The sequence below is a fragment of the Mycteria americana genome, chromosome 1 (genome assembly GCF_035582795.1).
Source record: "Mycteria americana isolate JAX WOST 10 ecotype Jacksonville Zoo and Gardens chromosome 1, USCA_MyAme_1.0, whole genome shotgun sequence".
Lineage (NCBI taxonomy): Eukaryota > Metazoa > Chordata > Aves > Ciconiiformes > Ciconiidae > Mycteria > Mycteria americana.
In genome coordinates this window covers 79,725,739-79,746,355 of record NC_134365.1, presented here as the reverse complement: position 1 = coordinate 79,746,355, position 20,617 = coordinate 79,725,739, and the positions used below count along the sequence as shown (strand labels likewise).

At 37.8% G+C, this 20,617-nt stretch overlaps 1 protein-coding gene across 3 annotated transcripts in view; it reads right to left on the bottom strand.

Moving 5' to 3' along the window:
• Nucleotides 1-20,617, bottom strand: part of ATXN10 (ataxin 10) — a 107,949-nt gene that overhangs the window by 49,220 nt on the left and 38,112 nt on the right. For 2 of the 3 annotated variants that reach the window (XM_075507547.1, XM_075507526.1), the window contains 4 exons: nucleotides 16,110-16,190; nucleotides 10,099-10,264; nucleotides 4,973-5,081; nucleotides 744-913 (listed from right to left, as the gene is read on the bottom strand). In XM_075507547.1, coding sequence (XP_075363662.1) covers nucleotides 744-913; nucleotides 4,973-5,081; nucleotides 10,099-10,264; nucleotides 16,110-16,190 — 526 coding nt within the window. The remainder of the gene's footprint in view (nucleotides 1-743; nucleotides 914-4,972; nucleotides 5,082-10,098; nucleotides 10,265-16,109; nucleotides 16,191-20,617) is intronic. The other variant, XM_075507537.1, reaches the window with a different exon arrangement.

Here is a 20,617-nt window from a genome sequence, read left to right as displayed (position 1 = left end):
CTAAGCTGAGGCTACTGTAATACACTACACAGTTGCTTAGGCCAAATGAGAAAAGTAACCTACTTCATCTTTGGAAGTGCTCAGACTGAACCATAAGACAACATTATTTCATGACTGCTTTTCTGGCTGAAATTAGGTTAGTCTAATAAGTCCTGGAGGAAAGCCACATCTTTTATCACTCTAAGAAAAAAAGGTTTCATATGTAAAAACATGCTGCTGTTTCCTTTTTTCCCTCATTGTGGAAACAAAACTAATTTTCCATACAGGAATTCTAAAGATAAAGGGTTCAAAGTGATTTGATGGAAGCAGACCTACATTTTTAAAGTGGCATGAAAAAATTTAAGGAGGGGGAGGGAAAAAGCATTAGAGATTAATTCAAGGATTTAAAATTAAGTTCATGCAACAATTCCCATCCATTTCCCTTCAAAGTGAAGTTGAGGTTTAGTCTCAGACATCTTCTTTTCAAAGAAAGTGCAAATGTGAAAGCAATACAGGAATTAGGCACTGGCTTGCATTCTTTAGGACTGAAGTAAAAGGTAGACAGGCACACACCACACTGTTATTAAAAAGTTAGCATACCTGTTATAGTAACTCAAAGACACTAAAAAAAATTTACCTCCTTTACATGACCAATTCTAATCTCTATTTGTAGATCAACAATATATTTGCATCAGTAAAGTCATGCTCAGGCATACACATCTGTTCACATGTCAGAGTTCTGCCAGAAAAACGTATACACTTACCTTGTCTTGGTTTTCCTTATTTTTGTAACACAAATTCCCGATCAAACGAATGAGATGAGATTTAAAACCCACAGCTGGGTGTGAAATTTCTTCCTGTCCTGTCATAGCATGTGTGGCAGTGAAAATATTTACAGCCTGTTTCCCAGCAAGATGAGTTAATCTCAGGGTATCTAGAGAAAACAAAGAATATTTTAATTAATTACCACAAGAAAATGAGTATCACTTTGCACAGAGCTTTACTACTAATTGTTAGGTTCAAAGTAAATCAACATAATTTCAGATATTCAGCAATATGTCAAAACAACTTCGAAAGTTTTCTTTATTTCTTAATTCATGCTAGTATAACCATAAAAGGCCGTCCCAAGGTCAGAAGGTATTTTTGCATCCTTTTTACACACTTACATAGTTCAGACGGGAAGTCTGAAGGCTGGTGTTATTGGTCTCTACTTGAAAAGTCAGAATTTGCAGGCTGTTGATGATTCTGGCACTGTAAATATATTTCTAAAAACCAGTTTTTTAGAAAACTTCCTTTACTTCAAACTTGTCACAGCAACACATACTAATCACATAATTCTTTTTTTCTCTCTATTCTCCAGTCTGTTCCTAGCTTTGTAGTATTGAGAAAAGATTTTGAGTACAGCTAGCACCTTGACACATCTTGCCACAACAACCCCATGAAACGCTACAGGCTTGGGGAAGAGAGGCTGGAAAGCTGCCTGGCAGAAAAGGACCTGGGAGTGTTGGTTGACAGCTGCCTGAATATGAGCCAGCAGTGTGCCCAGGCGGCCAAGAAAGCCAATGGCATCCTGGCTTGTATGTGTGGCCAGCAGAACTAGGGAAGTGATCATGCCCCTGCTGTACTCGGCACTGGTGAGGCCACACCTCGAATGCTGTGTTCAGTTTTGGGCTCCTCACTACAAGAGAGACATTGAGGGGCTGGAGCGTGCCCAGAGAAGGGCAAGGAAGCTGGTGAAGGGTCTGGAGCAGAAGTCTTATGAGGAGCAGCTGAGGGAACTGGGGTTGTTTAGCCTGGAGAAAAGGAGGCTGAGGGGAAACAGTCTTGCTCTCTACAACTACCTGAAAGGAGGCTGTAGAGAGGTGGGGGTCGGTCTCCTCTCCCAGGTAACGAGTGATAGGACAAGAGGAAATGGCCTCAAGTTGCGCCAGGGGAGGTTTAGACTGGATATTAGGAAATTTTACTTCACTGAAAGGGTTGTCAAGCATTGGAACAGGCTGCCCAGGGAAGTGGTTGAGTTGCCGTCCCTGGAGGTATTTAAAAGATGTTTGGATGAGGTGCTTAGGGACATGGTATAGTGGTGGTCTTGGCAGTGTTAGGTTTACTGTTCGACTCGATGATCTTAGAGGTCTTTTCCAACCTATATGATACTGTGATCTGTGATTCTGTGATCTTCACAAATCCTTCAGTGCCATAATCTTGTCAACTGAGAAATACTAATGTTCCTGTATGGTAAATGCTAGTTTACAGCAATTAGGATTCTTTCTACAATGCTCCAGAGAGAAATCAGGGAGAATGGAAACTAAAATCTGTGAAAACAACGTTCCATGAAGAGACCACACCCAGAAGAAAAATTGAAATCATGTGAACACCTCAGAGACCATACAGCTAAGAAGCCAATTCACTAAAGGCTGTCCCTATATTTAAAAATTAAGTATTTCTCCTCTAAGTGACCTGCAATACTAATAAATGGCCTAGCATGCTATTGTCCCCAAGATGCTTCATGCAACTTACATTGAAACAATAAAGACATAGCAAAACTAGGTTATAACACAGGGCAGTAATTAAGCCCTATGCTCCTTCTGCTCCCGATGTGACAACATCCATAGTGGAATGGGCATTAGATTTCCTGGATTTAAATTTGAAGAAACTTCATAGGTCCTCGTATTATAGTTTCACTCCTAGATGGCTGATACAGGAGAAGAAAAAAAATCTCTGTGCTGATAAAGAGGTAACTACATTTTTGGTAGGTTTTTTAAATTATGAAACTATAATAGGGTCTAGAGGCCTCCCGTTCGAGAGCTACCACTTACATTTGTTCGTATTTTGAACTAGGAAAAACCAATCAATCTCCTGATTATCCCTAAAAAATGTCATCATAAAATAGCTTTTAACACAATCTTCTTTCATAGAAATTTGTTTGCTTTTGTAAATTCATAAAAATCGGCAGTGTCTCACATCCTTCTCATGGCATTAACTTTGTGTGCTTCCTTGCTTATAGTCTTAGTATTTTCCCCACACGCAAACACTTAAGAGGAATTCCACGGTCTTCCCAAACCTTCTGCCTGCCCTTAAGAGGGACCCCTGAATAAAAGGATTAAAACCAAAAAATAAAACAAAACAGAAGACCCACAGAAAAAGTAAATAAAACTCTTCAAATTTGATTACAGTGCAGACAAAAATGCAATGAGCAACGCACCTACCTGGAAAGAGAAGTACAGGAAAAGGTGGAAGAAAAGCAGCCACCTTCCGTGCATGATGCCAACCCAGAGAGAACAGTGCTCCTCTCAAACACTGCATATCAACACTACAGAGCAACTGCTCCCGGGATGTTGCCCATGCTCTCAACTAAAGGACACCTCAGTCTGCCGCTCTCTCATTATCCCAAAGAGCAACTCTTCCAAAAGGTCCCTCAATCCAAAAGACCATTTACCTCCCTGGTGATATTCCCCAAACACTGTGCAATCAAGCTGTTCACAGTGCTAAAGATATTATTAACACTGCACTATTACTATCTAACTTAACCCAACAACTACTGAAAATAGCAAAACACACTCCCTAATTGATACTTAAAAGATCATTCCGTATTTTTCAGATCTTTTAATCAATCTTTTAGTAATTTCTGATAGCAAATATTTCATGATATAAACTGAAGAGAAGAACTGCTTCATCAAAAGATCTATTAGATGAAAATCTTTTGCACTATCTACCCTTATTCTTCTGGTCTTCAGAACTAAATACTGAAGGTGATATAACACATCAATACAGTTTTTCGCCCTTTTTGCTAATCCAGGATTAAAGGAGTCTTGTAGCCAAAAGGTAGTCTTAAAGAGAAACTATATGAGTTGATAAATTCCTGTTGGCTGAGGGCATGTGGGAAATACATAGGACATACATGGTAGCAATGTTCTAGCCTGCACCCGTGTTTCAGTAGCCTTGAGACAGCTGGGGAGAAATGTCGGTCTGTGTACAGCTAGGGGAAGGAGGACTGGCCTATAAGATGCTAAACTTAACTGATCTGCAGATCCTTGAAATTCTCATTTAAGTTCAAAGACTTATACAAGCATTCTGATGATACAATGCATAACTTTGAGTTTCCTCAAAACACACACAAAATAGATTTTGTTGTTAAGTCATCTTACTGTAAGCAATAAAACTATGAACCTGTCATCAAAACTAGAGGTTTGGTTGGGGTTTTTTTGTTGTTTTTTGGGTTTTGGTTTTTTACAGCAAGGACCCTCCAAACATATCAAAATAGTCATAGTTAACAGCTGTTTCAGCCTTTTTCTTTTTTTTTTTTTTTTAGCCAAAATACTACATATTTCTCTCTAAAATCCATAAACTTTTACAATTTTCTCAGAAAACGGTGGCATACATCAGTCTCAGGAAGTGCTAAGATTTAGGAAGGCACAGGTCAGTATATGTATACTTCCTCCTCCTTCCTTCCCGAGTATATGGGGTCTCTCTGGACCATCCTGGCTTAATTTTCTTTGTGTACAGCCCTTTGCTTGTTGTTTACCAGCAGCAGAAAGCTTCTTTCAAACTGACCTTTAAAAGTCACTGAATTTGGTTAAGAACATTCAAACTGTGTTTAGTTTCAGTTTTCAGGCATTTGGGAAACAGAAGGGAACAGGCATGGAAAAGTCCTTTTTCTACTTCTTGAGGAAATTCTTCCACACGCATTCAGCCAGTGGAAGAACATAGGAAGCAGCTGTCCCTTGCACAACTCTTACTGTATAAACAGCGCATTGCTGACAGTTGAATCAAGGCTCTGTTGGGTAATAGGAGCCAACAGAGCAAGTAGAGAAGCAGAAAAATTCCAGGAACAAATCAAATATTTGAAAATGTAGATTAACTCAATCTCCTATTTATTTATTTTATTAAAAGGTCAGAAACATAATTACCACCAGTTGTGGAAAACATGTTTTCATTCACAGAGCAACATGATTTGGAGCAAGCCAACCGTTAATAAACGTTGTGGCTTTTCACTCACCTATGGCTGTTTCAAGCAAACCAGGCAAAGCCTGTAGATGTTCTAGCTGTCCATTGTTTGATGTCATTTCACAAAGAACGTCAAGAAGACGAATTGTAACCAGTGCTTCCTGTAAATGGAAATTACATTTCTGAAAATGGCTTATGAAGGATACCATAAGAACATAAAACTGACAATCTAAACAGAGGACAGGAACTCTCAGCACCTCAGGTTCTTTGCAGGTCTTCTAAACTGCCAAGAACAAATTTATATAAAATGAGAACATCTTTCTACAATAACAATAATGTATTACACTGCAATAATTTATTTTCTACAGTCAAACAGTGTTATATGTGCCCTGAAAAATCATGGAGAAACCAAAACAGAGCCATAAGGGATAAAATTTTAACAAAAACACAGTAGCTTCCAAAAGCAGAAATGCAGAAAATTACTAGCTGAGAAAATTATTTCTGTATAAATGTTTTCTTTGAGTTTATTCAGTAGGAGCGTCCCACTTTAAAGACACAAACACCGCCTGCAAGACACTAATTTGTTATCCGCAGGAATTCTGTAAAGTTCTGTGGTCAAATGAACTTTGGCTGCGAGAATTTACATTATTCTTGGGTAAATAGGATTGGGATCATAGATGCAGCATTTTGGTTAGGTATGAGACACACAATTTTATTTGCATATTATTTATTCAGCCAGAGAACTATTTTTTCTCACAGTCTATGTTGATGCGTGCTTATAATGGCAATCCAGCACTTACAGAAACTACCTTAAGAGTGTATGGCATAATTTGGAATACCACATATTGCTCAAGAACCAGACTGTGACTGCAAGATGATCCCACACAAGGTGTGGTACATAAAATGCAAGTAGCCTTGAAAAGGCTCAGACACAGGTCACAGTAACTATTCCTGCCTTGTCTGCTCCAGGATGAAGAGACAGTTACTTACCAACAGTATAATATTTTTGAATCCATATAATCAATATAACATAATTGAACTCATCAACAATAGTGTTCAGTAATTAAGTACTACGATTACGTCTATTGTTTTCTCCTTCCTATGCTCCTGGAAGACAACAAATCGGTATAAGGTCCAGGTCCTAAAGCTATATTTTCACTTTTTCCTTGCGCAGGTGTAGGAAGGTGCAGGTCTTGCCCTAAGTTATTCACTAAATTGCTTTCAACAGCACAAAAACGGCCTCTGAATACGTTGGCCATTGTCCTGTTATAAAGTAAGAATACCCCAACTGTATTTCACAGACACTAAGCAGGTATTTATAATTTTTAAGCCATTTTGCATTGTTACAAGACAGTAGCTTAACCAAAAGCCTCTTCGGCTCACACACTTAACACTTACATTTGCACAAGGCTACATGCTTTACAACTGTAAAGCAAACAAGTATCAATAGGCAACTATAAATCACACCAGTAAGGTACAACGGCCCTTGCTGCCTATGTGTACCCCATTACCCACGTACATAATGCAAGCTCTGTAGCACGGATACTATGAGGTGTGGCTTTTCCTTTCTCAGACTTATCCTTTTTCACCCCTCCCCCCACCCTTTTTTTTTAAATGCCTTTCTTCACTGCCCTCTACATATTTCTTCCCAGGGTTTTATACTACCATCTCTCCCTTTCTCTTATCCCACCATTTGACTCAGTTCAGCAACTGATCCATCTAGATCTGAGAAGAGGAACAGATTTTTTAAAAAGCACAGAAGAACCCCCAAATTCTTATCTATATTTGAAACTTGATACTTTCAAAAAACTGTTTCAACATCTCTGGTTGGGTTCCCCCTGCCCCAACTTTCCAATTTTTTTTTTTTTCCCTCCACCTATACAAAAGAAAGGCAATAAAGCAGATCACTTCCTTTTTAAGTTCAGCAACAAGATGCTGTTCAAACCCCAAAATATTTTGAAATCTGACAGCCATCTTGATGTAGACATAATCTGAAAAGTAAATAAGGAAATAATTGAAGTTTTAAAGTAAACATATTTTGAGAGAAACTCAGAAAAGATTTTCCTTATAAAGAGATGAAATAAGAACTTAAAATCCAGGGAAGGGCTTTATTTTGCAAGTATGGTTGAAAGTTAGTGAAAGCAAACTGATGTTGAAGTCAGGCTTATAATGGAAAAGCTATTTTAAACATTGGTTTAAGCACTGCAGAAGCATATGATTAGCTTTTCATTGGTTTGAGATGGAAGCTACAAGACCTGAGGTTCCCTAGGGAAAAAAGGCAGTGTCTACATATAATAAATTAAACAGTGGATGGGACACCCAGACAACATTTTAGGAGTCAGAACTGTTCCCAAAAGACAGTTTTCAAATGTGGCCTCCCAGTTTTGGAGGCTAAGACAGCTTACTAGTACAGACATAGCCTGACCAAGGCACTTGGCTTCAGGGCCACAGAAAAGTCCAGGCAGAGTTTAGTTTAATATCACAGATGTTGCCTAAAGCATTTTTAATGACAGACTCTGCATGTACAATTGCATTTTTTTCAGTTAAGTACAACTTTTACACAAAAACTAAAATATTTATACAATCAAGGAGAAAGCGGTGCAATTTCTGATTATTTCTAGTAAGAAAAGAAACAGCTTTATGAATTTAAGCTGGAATTTCTCTTTTGCCATGGCAAGCATATATTACAAATAAATGTATGTACACAATATGCATATACACACACTTAAAAACTATTCTTGACATTGCTCTCCATTTATTCAGCTATTTTGACTTACATTTTGTGCGCATTAAATGATACACATTTCCCACCAAATAGCTGATATTCAACTTATCATGCATCATGTTTATGTGAGAGAAGGATAAAAAGCCAGTGTTGAGCAGGGCAAGTTATATAGTAATATTCTCAATACAGCTGTCCCAGCACCTTCAAGTTGGACAGAGACCTCCTTCTGCTAGGCGCAAACAAATGCTTTTTTCCAAGAACTGAAACCACAGAATACTTGGAAAGTAACCACACAGGATTAAAAAAAAGAAAAAAAGAAAAAGGGGGGGTGAAGAGCAACGGGGGGGGCTGGGGGGAAGATGGAATTGTCTTAGTATATGTCCTCCTACTGCCAAGCTGATACCTTTTCCAGAAGTAGCCAATTAAGTTTTCTAATGTAACTTAGACTAAGCAGTTGGGGGCAGGGGGAAAGCTGTGCTTCTTGGACAGATAAGAAGAGATTGCTGTGTGGTTGTTGTTTTTTTTTTTTTTTTTAAAGCATCCAACCATCACCTCCTCATAAAGTGATTTTTAATATCTTTACATAACACCTCTCAACGTACATTTAAAATTCTTGTGCCCATTTAAACAAACAAAAAAATCGGCAAGGACAACACTGTGTAACATTATTATATAAAAGCATTTAAAGATCAGTATTTTTTCACTTCGATAGTAAATTAGTTATGACAGCTGTTCTCAAGAGTTTTACAAATAAAACTATTACAGGTTAATTTTGTTTTAACAATAAAATGCTTCCAACTACATGTATATACACAGTTTCAACATACCACTGTGGTCACTTGGCAAGATAGAAGCTAGATGTGACTTTTTTTAAAAGATCCTTTTAAGATATTAAGAAAATACATTGATTACAGTTCTGAAACGAAGCATGATTAGTCAATGAGAATCAGTGATAAACTAATCCTATGTTTGTGTAAAACATATTAGATTTCTCAGCTCTTAGGTTTCTGGCTAGTTGTCTAAAAAAAACACAAACAAACAAACAAAAAAACCTTGCCCCCAAATCAGCTGAAAACATTAAAACGTTATCTATTTGAGAGGGATCAAGAACTGAGACCAATATGACCTGGCACTACCTGCTCACAATACGACGACCTAACACAGCACAAATAAGGTCACTGTAAGTTATAGTGCAAGTTGCTTTCTGTATTCCCAAAGGTGGTGTTAGATCTTCAAGCAGCTTGTTGAAAGTAAGAGGAAAAACAGAACACCAGATTATTTGAAAAGACCTCTACCCCTTAGATGGCCTAAATCCCCTTACTGCACTATATGGTGTGGCAAGTAGCCAGCAACTCTTGGATACTTCATAAGGAGGAAACAAAATAAGGCCATGCAGGACTCAGCTCTGCATCAGAGGTTCTCAAAGTGCAACCCACAAACCATCTGTGATCCATAAAAGCCTTCCTATTTAGCTTGCAAAGGGACTTCATTGTGGCCATCCTCAACAGAACCAGTTCATTAAGTCTGAAGCAATAACAGATTTCTTCCAAGTGGACTGGAGTTGGGGCAAGTGTCTGGGTGCTCAGGAGACAGGAGCCGTCTGCCGCTAAGCCCAGCAAACTCTGCAACTTGATGCTGTGGATGCTAGCAGGCCCCAGGAGTGCCGCCTTGTCAGAGCCATGCAAGGTCCACCAGAGAGCCCCAAATCATTGGGAAATGGGGAAGAGTCAGTAACAAAAGCCCTCGCTTGCACAGAGGATCACTATGTATTTCAGACAGCTCCCCTGCCCTGAGCCAATCACATACATACCACAGCTCTCTATGATCAGAACTTGATGTTCCAGGTCCCAAACAGATCAGGAACACCTGTCTTATAAGTAGCCAAATGCATTTTCAAAGAACTAGTATTTGGGACTTTAACGATGTATTAATTATCAAGTTATCATCAGTTATTTAAGTTTAAAAAAAACCCCAAACAATAAGATTTACTTACTTTAGTACTGCTAGAAAAAAAAAGCATTTACTCCATTTTAACCCCAATTTTGGGGGGGGGGGGAAGACATGCTGCTTCCCACCTATAAATAAAATAAATATTTTAAGTTTTGATTCATATTTGAATAAAATATAATTCACAACCCAAATAAATTACAGAAGTGATCCTTAGTAAGAACATAATAAAACATACAAACATGTGAAAATTTCAACATTTGTTAAAGATCTCAGAATTTTAAAATGTGGTAGATTTATTTCTACCTCAAAGTACCGTATTCTTTGTCATTCTCAAATTAAAAGCAAAATTGGGCTGCTGTCTTATTGATTCTCCTGTGAACTCTATCACTGCTTTTCCAATATAAAGTAAACTGGAAATGTACACAAGTGCCACTTGGGTAATAGCGGCAATGAAGATTCACCACTTCTGATTCTAGTACTGTAATGTTTTTTATCAGTCATACCTCATCTTCTGCATCTGCTGCAGAAGTTAACTTGAGCACAGCTTCACATTTCTCTTGGAAACAGCCTGCAAGGAAGTCAGCATGTCTCATGAACGCATTCATTTCTTCACTGGTAACTGGGTTCTTCTCGCTTACTTTCGCCATTATCAGCTCTAACAAAGTAACTCTAGAATCAGAAAACGACTTGTTAATCAAATTCACTAAGCCATACAGAATTATCAGAAGAATAAGCAGATACAGTTGTTAAAAGTGATAAAAACAATTAGCATGCTAGTAAGAGCTGATTTTTAAAAATTAGAAATCTTATGAACACTGGCAATCAGTTCCTGTTCGCTGATTTATTTCTGCACACCATTAATTTAATTCATCATTCAGTTAATACAACCTGGCCAGACAGTCAAGTCAATATTTTTCTCAAGTCTATTTCAATTTCTAGTTTCTTATGTCCTAACATAACATTACTGTGACTGCATATTCCGTATGTCTAAAATTTCCACCAAAACAGCTCTTAAAAGCTGTTGTTAAGTTCAGCAAAATAAGCACAGACTATTTGACAGCTTCCGTTTGAAAATACCAGCTTTTCATGGCCCTTGCTTTGCATGCAGTCCTTCACTGATTCTCCTCCCCAACCCCAAATCAATTCTGAGCAGAAACAGGGGAAATAAAGATTGATATGCACACTCGGTTCTTTACAGCTGTTTTATAATTGCCATTAGATAGACTACAGTAAATCCAAGTTAATTACTCATATACCCAGTAAGAGTTATTCAGTGTATTAAACCAGCAAGTAAGTGGATACATAACAAAGCTGCTCTATAAAATGTACTTGGGTCATTTATTTTAACAGCTTTAATGTCGTTTTATTTCCGATATCCCTTCATGTTGTTAGGGCAAACTGGGAGTATTTTGTGGAACCAGGACTTTAACATGGCAGAGGCCCTCCTACAGCCTCCCTGTTCAATTCCAGCGCAGACGAGCACATGGGTTAGTGAAGTCCCACTGTAATTCTCTCAACCTGAAAGAGCGCTATTTATTGAATGAATTCAAGAGCAGGCTCAAGGTTTTCTTTCACTAAAATATTTGCAATTCAGATAGAAGGACTGACATTTAAATGTGGAATAGTTCAAATGCTTTTTCTTTTTTTTAAATTTACCAAGCAGGTTGTCACAAGGGGAAGAGAAATGTCTTTTTCTGTGGAAAAAGCACGGTCACTGCTTTATTAACCTCCAAGAACCCACCCCTATTAATCACGTAACAGCTACTCAGTTCTTGCTAAACTCAACCCTCAATGTCATTAATACAGCTGCGTTAAACAATTATCTGAATGAGGACAAAAAGCTTTTTCAACGCGGTAGCACAGAAATGCGCTCAACACATTTGGGAAAGGGTGGACTCCAGACAGAAGGCTGTCAAACACTGGTAACCTCTCTCACAGGCTTCACTTACGTATGTGACAGAGCACCAACACAGAACAGTCATTCTGTTTGTTCGCAGGTTACAGCTGGGTACCACACGCTTGCCCATCTACACTACCAGAGTCCGGTTACCCAACATCCCTAACTGAACGAAGGCTTTCAGATTTGGCATACTATACAAAAATCAAGTTAAGTGCACAGACATGTCATTCATCCCCAAGACAGGGCTTGATTTTATATGCCAGTTTTTAACAAGTTTAGAGCCTTTCAAGCATATGCTCAGCTAAGAAAACAGGCTGCTCACAGACTTTATGATTATGGGAATTATTCCAATAAAATACTATCTCCTGCAGAACAGAATTCCAGTCAGCTATTGTTGCACCAATAGTCCAAATAATACATATTTAACAACAACAAGGAATCCTTCTGTAAAGGAGTTGGAGGGTCACCGCATACTTGCATAAACTGTATTAGTGAGATGAAATTATTGCCAATAGGGGAATTTTTTACATTACTCTTCCTCTTGCAATATAATTGGGTGCCCTTTTAGACAACCATAATCCTTTCAGGGAAATAGGACTGACATTAAAACACCAGCTGTATGTAATTTCTTTTAAAGTTTTCTGTTCTCTTTAGGCATTCATGTCAAAACTGTTTTCCTGCGTTTTCTTCCAGGCACAGTCATTCAGGACATGCCCATCTTTCCTCTGAATTTCAAGCAAGTCTTGCCATTCAGCCAACAATTTCCTGAGAGCAACGCTTTTTGTTCTGGTGCAAGTTCCCTTACATTCCTTTCTTCTATTGTTTCTCTCAGTTCTCTTCCAAGACTCACCCAAATTTTTCCAAGTTAGGTCTCCCACACAATGCAATTTGCTCATTTCTTTTAAACGACCTCACAACTGTTTAGCCATTCAGATCACAGAGTTTGTTCCTACTTGTTTGCCTATAGCTAAGTACAACAGATATGACAACCAGTTTTAGCATGTCTCATCATGAATTTTTGCAACACTGCGTTCAATATCTAAAATATAATATTATATTTATGACTATATTTTTATTTGGAAATGACTATGCCGAGTCATCTTCCTTTTCTTTAGGCACCACTTCGGAAGACTTTTTGTCAATCTTTTGCTTTCCCCCCCCCCCAGCCAAATTTAAACCAGTTCTTCCTGAAGCTGACCAAATTGGCAAGAACTTTGAACAACTACTCTAAAGTATTCGCAGTCATCAGTAAAACACATTGCTGTCTCCTACAGTCTGCAAATAAACCACAGCATTAAAGTACAATTTAGATCTGGATGCTCATTATTGCAAATTAAAGTGAAGTCCTGCTAAGCCTGTCTAAAAAGAGTATTGTAAATTCTATCAATTTTATTATCGCCAAACAATTTTTGTATCAAGCGTGCTTGGTTTATAACCTCTTAGTAAGTGCCAGACACTTGGGACAGTCTGTCTCTGCAACTGGGACCTCTCTTTCCTGAAACACTTCACTGACAGCAATGGTTCTATGAGACAAACCAGGTCCTTCCTCAAAATTTTCCAATTCTTTCATCTTTGAACAATACTTGTAAGCATCCTATTAAATGAAAATTGATAAATTTGTGAAGGACTATAATCCAATGCTACCTTCAGCTATTCTGTATCTGTGAGCATTACCAAGAACAAAAACCCACCACACCATTGACATTAGCAGCCCTGTAGCTGAACATAAGCAAGAAACGGTGCCGCTTACACTACTTGAGTGCCCATTTCTCTGCTGGTAATTCGATCAATGGCTACATCATTCACCGAGAACACTTCACATGAAATAACACAAAAATCAAAACTAAAGATGCGAGTAGTTGAGCATCTTAAAAACACCTGAAGCTATTCACTTGCTATTCAGTTGCATTTTTGTTGCTGTTAATTAAAGCAAGACCCCTTCTTAAAAGGGACAACACAGATGTACTCATTTTGAAGATTTTACAATGTAATTAAGACTATCAAGGCATTAATTTACATTGTCCATGCTCAAGGCTAACTTGGATTAAAGCAAAGCAAGCTTTTTCTAAATACTTCTGCCACATACTTGCACACGTGCACAGAGAAATCTCAAATCTGGCAAAGAATTCAAGAATCTACAATCTTTTGGCTCAATACGGTAGCCATATGTTTCTGCAATAATCACTTGCAGAAAAGCAGCAGGCATTGTCACATCATCATACACTTTTCAAAGCCAGAATACCATTAAAAAAGCTGATCGTATTCTCACAGTATTTATTTCAGGCCATTTGCAAACTCAGACATGCAACACCGCAGTGCTTAAATTTGTTTGGAAATGGAACAGAAAGTTGTCCAGAAGTCAGGAATTTGTCTTTTAACTGAGAATTCAGATTCCAGATCCACTTCTACAACAAGAACTACTTCATGGCATACACCATGGCCACCGTATCACAAATGCACTAGATTTCAATTACAGGAAATACTTTGAATAGTGCGAATACTGTGAATAGTGCAAATAACTGCGGTTATGCAACTGCATATACTTTGGTTATCTAAGGCAACTGCCAACTTTAAGAGTCACCACTAACGTACGTATTCGCAAACTTCCTCAGCATAGTTAATTTCGTTTCAGTAAATACATTTAAAGTAAGTGTATTTAATGTGCATGATAGAGAATACTGTAACTGAGAGTTACCATATATTCATGAACTCAAGCTGCTTTCCCCAGACACCTCAATACCACATCTGTCCTTTCTTCGCTTATATGACTTAGTCAGCCTTATTGGACACCCAATGCGGCAACTCTTGCGGTGAAGGCTCCTTGTCTCGTTTTGAAACAATGAATTCCCTATGCTTTGGTTTATACTGGTTACTTTTTTCTCCAGTTAATGACAGTCAAAATGTTTTTATCTGAATTGGATTTGTCTCCTCATATATCTCAAAAGAATGCATTCTTAAATATGCTAACATTGTATAGGAAGATGCCATGGCAGGGTTTTCTTCTATAGCTCAAATGCAAAAGGACTATTTCTATACCACTTACTTCCGTATGTTTGACAGCAAATTAAGCAGTATCAAATTCATAATAAAAGGTACTGTGATTATGTTTTTTAAAAACTTAATTGAGTTTACTTGGTTTGCAGAACTCTTGGGATTGATAACAAATTTAGCGAATATGCTATGACTGACCAACCTGCATGTGATCATCCATATGATGCCTACACCAAAAGCCTTTCAGTTGAGGTAGCTGATCACTGTCTGTAGCACAGCACATGCAACAAACCCAGCTGAGACCTTTCTAGAAACTGATTACATCTATTGCTTTAAGTACAATTGAACAACCTAACCCAGTCCTGGCTGTCCTCAAGGGGGTTACAAAAACATACAAACAAACTGCCATTCATGACATCCCCCAAAAGAATTAAATCTAGCTCATTCACTTGAAACAGCCTTTCCTGCTAACTGGCTAAGGAGTCCCTACCTCCAGGCACAGTAAGCACACAGCTCATATTTGTTCCCATTTGGTCAGCCTGAATAAAGGAAGATGACAGTATTTCCCTCCTTATCATTCCCATCCCTTGTTTTCCATCCAATACCTATACATTAATGATACTTTACCTATGGTTCTCAACCTCTCATACACTCTTTCTTTGCCTGTCATCCCTTTTGTTTCTTTATAATCTCTGATCAGCATCTGTACCCCCATTTGTAATAAAACTGTGGCTTTAGTGACAGCAAAAAAACCAGGAAAAAAAAAAACATTAAGGGACTGCTTTGTTTACTGCTTCGTCTTTCACCTGCAGAAACTATAGGGGGAACTTGCAGTTTCCCTGGGCGAATTGAGAACAAAGTAGCCATGTTGAATACATAAACCGGATCACAAGATCTTCAAGCAGTTGGAGGAGCTGTAGAATTATAGTACAGGATTTTCCCAAAGTTGATTATTCCAACAAAATAATTTATCTTCCCTGATTCTTTATTAAAGCAATTGTAAACTAACATTTTCCCAATTATAGCAATGGCCATTTCACATAAATTCAGCACACATTTACTCAAATGCTTGAAGGAAAACTAGCCAGTTTCTTTCAAGGTGAAGGTTTGTTGAAGCATTTTGTATTTTCAGTAGTAGAAATACTGGAAGATTAAGTAATCATGGGCATCTGCACATCTATGTTTTTTAGGTTCTGCTAACCAGTATTAGATACATTTCCAACTTCAGTAAAGCTTGCTTTTAATTTCTTGTAATTACAACAGGAGTATGAACCGCTGAGGACATTTCAAATACAGCTGTAAAACACTGCAGGGTGTGGTGCTCTTACGAAATCAAGACACAGGCATGAAATCTTGTCTTTTTTTTTTTTTTTTTTTTTTTTTTTTTAAGTATTTCTTTACCAAGTAATGGCGCCAACCTGGATTCTGCAACCCTACATAAATCACTGCCAGTTGTGGCTAAGCTGTAATGTTAACCAACCAATTTAAAACCATTACTGACATAGAAACATGTATTTAGAGATTTTGTGCCAACTATGAAACCACACAGTTTTTCAATCATGTGAACAGGATACTCTATATGGAATGCTAAATACTAAAAGCCACACTGGTTTTTGGGGTTACCTTTCTTGATTGCTCAGTTTGGCATAGAGGGCTTTTACCAACTCTGGACATTTCAGCAAATGGTCTGTAACAATCAAGAACCTAAAGAAAAAAAAAAGTGTTACTGGTGCTACAAAAACAGCATCTACATTTACTCCAAATGGTGCTGCTTATTTTTACTTGTAGATGACCGTGTGACATGCTTCTGGTCCTATTTGCTAAAAGATACAAATGGTCACAAAATAATTGTGCATTGTTCTGCAGTATTGTTCCTAATACAGCAATGGCCATTTCCCATCAATTCAGCACACTTTTACTCAAATGCTTGAAGGAAAGCTGGTTAGAGTCTTCTGCGAGTTATACAAAAGGCACACCACAATTCAAATAATAAAACATTCATCCAATTGTTTACGCATCTCAGCAAAAAGCCAAAGTTCAAGCTCGAAAACTATTATGCTACTCGTCACAACACTGTTTTTAAGCCCACCAAACAGTCAAAAAAGTGCCCAAATAATTTCTCTTTTCAGAAAATTCTAACAAAGCATCAAAGCAAATTGAAACTTCTTTGTCAGATGCAAGGCAGCAAAATACTGTTCTCAACTTACAAAAAAAGCCCTCCTTGTGTAATAGGAACCTAAGCTGATAACCAAATTAACTCCTTGCTCTATGAGGCAGGTAGGTATGGTCAGTCTACCCTTGTGCTAATGCCAGTATTTACACCAATCACTTTCCCAAGCACCATTCACAGCAGTCGATAGCAGATGCTAGTCATTTAATTTCAACCCAGACATGTACTCTCAGCATTATAGGGGAAAAAACAAAGTACGTAAAAATATTTTTATCTTCAAATTACATTCCTAGGAATACTGACAATGTTATGTATGCTGCATAGGTCTATGCATACTAAACTATGCATTTTTAAAGCAGCGTGTCTATCCACTGAATATAAAATAATTACAGGTCAAATCTCAGAGCATCCTCTTGAGCTGATGAAGCTACTGAGAAAGAAGAGCTACAGTAATAGGAAAACCAAGCGATTTCAATATTCCCTCCACCTCCTCCCTACTTTTCACTTTGCTGACAGCCTTTTATTTTGTGTATCTGTAATCCACTACATAGCTAACAGGAAGATCACATAGAAGCCTTCCAGCTGCAACAAAGTATTTTTTGGACAAATACTCAAGGACAGTTGGGGAAATAGGAGAACAACAGGTCCAAAAGATTAATAGCTATTATATTTCTAATGGTAACTGCGGACTCAGCCAGCATCTGGTTCAGTTACTGTAAACTAGATGTTTTTAAGAGGGGGAGGGAGAAGAAAAGCTATTTTGTGCTGGGTTTTTTTTACCGATATTTGTACACACATTCAAGGAAAAAAAAAATAGTATAGGCGTAGGGAATCATCAACTTAAAATTAGCATTCTGAGCAGTGTAGCATTGATTCATGAGTTTCTCAACACAAATTTGAGCCTACAGACTTCCCCAAAGTCAACAGCACAAATGTATTCCAACTGAGCAGCACAGACTCAGCCATAACAACTGAATCAAGCCATCAGCAGGGCAGTCAAGAACACTTCTACAGTTCCTGAACCAACAATTCACAGCGTACAAGCCATCCACAGTTAAACCTTTAGAACGGTAACAACCGACTTCATTTTTTAAGGATTTTTGTAGAAACAAAGGCTTTTATCTGGAGTTGCAAAGAAAAAAGCATAATAATTGGAGTTGTGCAGAACAGAACTTAGCCTCATAATATACAAATTTCAGCTGACAATGAATTATGTAAAAGACCATTTAAGGAGACAATCTGAAGCCCGATTTTTCAATTTTGCAGTTGGGACTATGAATGTAAATCTTAATTTTAATGATTAACATTACTTTGAGGAAATCTTGACTATTTGCCTTGTAGTTAAAAAACGATCAATAATTATCATAAAAGATCTAATGCTACTGGGTGCACATTAGTGATTACTATGGCAAAGCGGAAGACATGTATTTTAGTCATTACTTGGGTCTACACTCTTGTGTAGATTCACACACGTCTTTGTGAACTAGAGGGGTTAGGTCCTACATACTCTGGACTAGACCTCTATTGCTTGAGGAGCTTGTAGTATTTCAGAAAAAGTTTCTGCTCATAAAGGAGCACAGACTTCTGTATATGCTTCTTACTCTTTTAATTTCATGACATGATGTAACACCTCAGAAGCTTCTGCTTCTATATTTAGGTTTCTCTTTTACCTTAGCCACTTCTTGCATTACTGTATCATACAGAATAGAGCACTAGCATATTTTACAAGAGCATCACCAAGAGATAACAGAAGAATTAGTACTGGAATAAAGCACTTTCAACTCTTGCTACCATGCCCAGAAATTTTGGTGGTAGTTAAGCAAGGATACAGCAAATTAAATCTAGTATCTTTAGTCCCCAGCTCTCCTGTTTTTCATTTGGGGCAGGGGAGAAGAGGAGGAAAAGTAAGACCATCCACAACTCTGAAATAAAAAAAGACATTCAGTTTTGTGTTACTGACTGAATATGGCATTTCAGATGCACACAAAACACTTTCGTAGGAGATTTAAACTCTCTTTGGGGGCCAACAGCAGAACCACTGGAATAAACTGAGGACCACTGTAATTTAGTGAAGGAAATGGTGAAAATTAAAGTTGTTATGCAAGCGTAACACAGTAACAAATGAACAGTGTTAAATATGCCAATTTTCTTGACTTTTTAAAAATTGTTTGGCTAAAATCCTAAAAAAATCAAGTGCTTACATAGTAGATAAATACAGGAGATGTTCAGTTCAAAGACTGTACAATAGCACAAGGGCTGCATTGTACCAAATTGAACTTGAGAAGCAGCCAAGATGAAATGGTATAAGCTACATTTGCGCTCAGTATATTCCAAATGACCACTAAGCTTGCTCCAATCAAAGCCGGGTGTAAGCAATCAACTTTATCATCAAATGTCATGCTCCATATTAAGTTGATTTGATCCCATTATCAAGTTTAGAGAACAGTGTCCTCAGTCTCAGAAAATGAGGAAGAAAACCCCCACAAATGTTTTAGAATAAAGAAGAAAAAAAGACATGGTGATTCTCTATTTGATCAGCAAACTTCTCTTCACATATCAAAACCAAAGGCATTTTTCATCATCCTACAATAATGCCACTCTATCCAAAATATTTAGCAAGAATGAAATAGCTATTTTTACTGTAGTTTAAAAAACAAATGTAACAAATCATCCAAATTTTGAAGGAAAAAAGAAGACAATTTAGACAACTAACCTTTGAAAGCCATATCACCAGCCTTTTTAGATGCTAAAAAAAGCAGTATGCCTCATGAGGAACTGTTTGGGACCAGAACATATTTTAGAAGCAGAAGTATTTTTTGTCCTTACACAAGAATATAAGCACCCTATTGAAACTATTTTAAAAACAATTACAAGTATACATCTATTTAATAACAAATGGAACACACGTGCTGTCACAAAGACCTCTAGAAACCAGATAATTCATCCCACTCAAACACCAGCACTTCTCGCTCAAAAGAGGAATAAGGAAACACATTTCCATATTTAAGGCTCAACCCCAAGTATCAAGCACCACAATACTCCTCTCTTGAGCTGAATTAAGCACAACAGTGAACATCCTTCCATCTTCAAAAGGCATTACCCATAATGAATGCATCCTCCTTACAGGCCATGATACTGTTCACCAAGTCAACTTGCAGGTCTAGAAGACTGAGTTCAGATTACCTGTAATATTTCTCTGATTCAGAAGACACTCTCATTCAATTTGCTAGCTACATCTGAAAGGCGCTAAAAAGAGATTTATTTTCACTTATGTGCAAAGTTGGAACAATTTTTTTCTGAAGAGCTACCAAGAAAAAACTGGAAGATGATTAGCAATACAATCACTTCCTGCTCCCCCTCCTCCACAAAATATACAAGAAGAAAAAGGTGACAAGATAAATAAATGTGTGAGACTGGGCTTTGAAAGACTGAGGAAACCTGTGTCAATACACTGCTACTGCAAATAGAAAGTAGAAGCTACTCAGATCTCTACAATTAAGGAAACTTTTCCAATTGTCAGTACTATTTAAAACCACAGTTGAACTTGGAACCTGCAACGTAACTCCAACTTTCCTGGAATTAAAAATAAGAATTACTTTCTGGAGAGTGGAAGAAGGGGGCGGGGGACACCCTAAACTGTCAGAGAGAAGAGACAGAGTTGCCTGCCCAAAATGAAAAAAAAAAAAAAAAAGTACCATTTTCTGGTTTCTGCACCACATGCATACCAATTAAGCAACAAGCGCTCTACTGAAGAGTTCCATCTTTGCCTTTAAATATGTGGCCAGGGGCGAGACTCCTTGCCACAGGAGCACTAGTTTCTGTCCACACTTCTTTCCATAAGCCAGGACAAAATAACCAAAGGCAAAAAATGGGGAGGGGGAGCCCCACATCCTAATCTTTACAGTCATCATTGAGCTGTGGTTTCAAAAAGAGAAAGTGGATGTTCAGAAAATCTTACTTC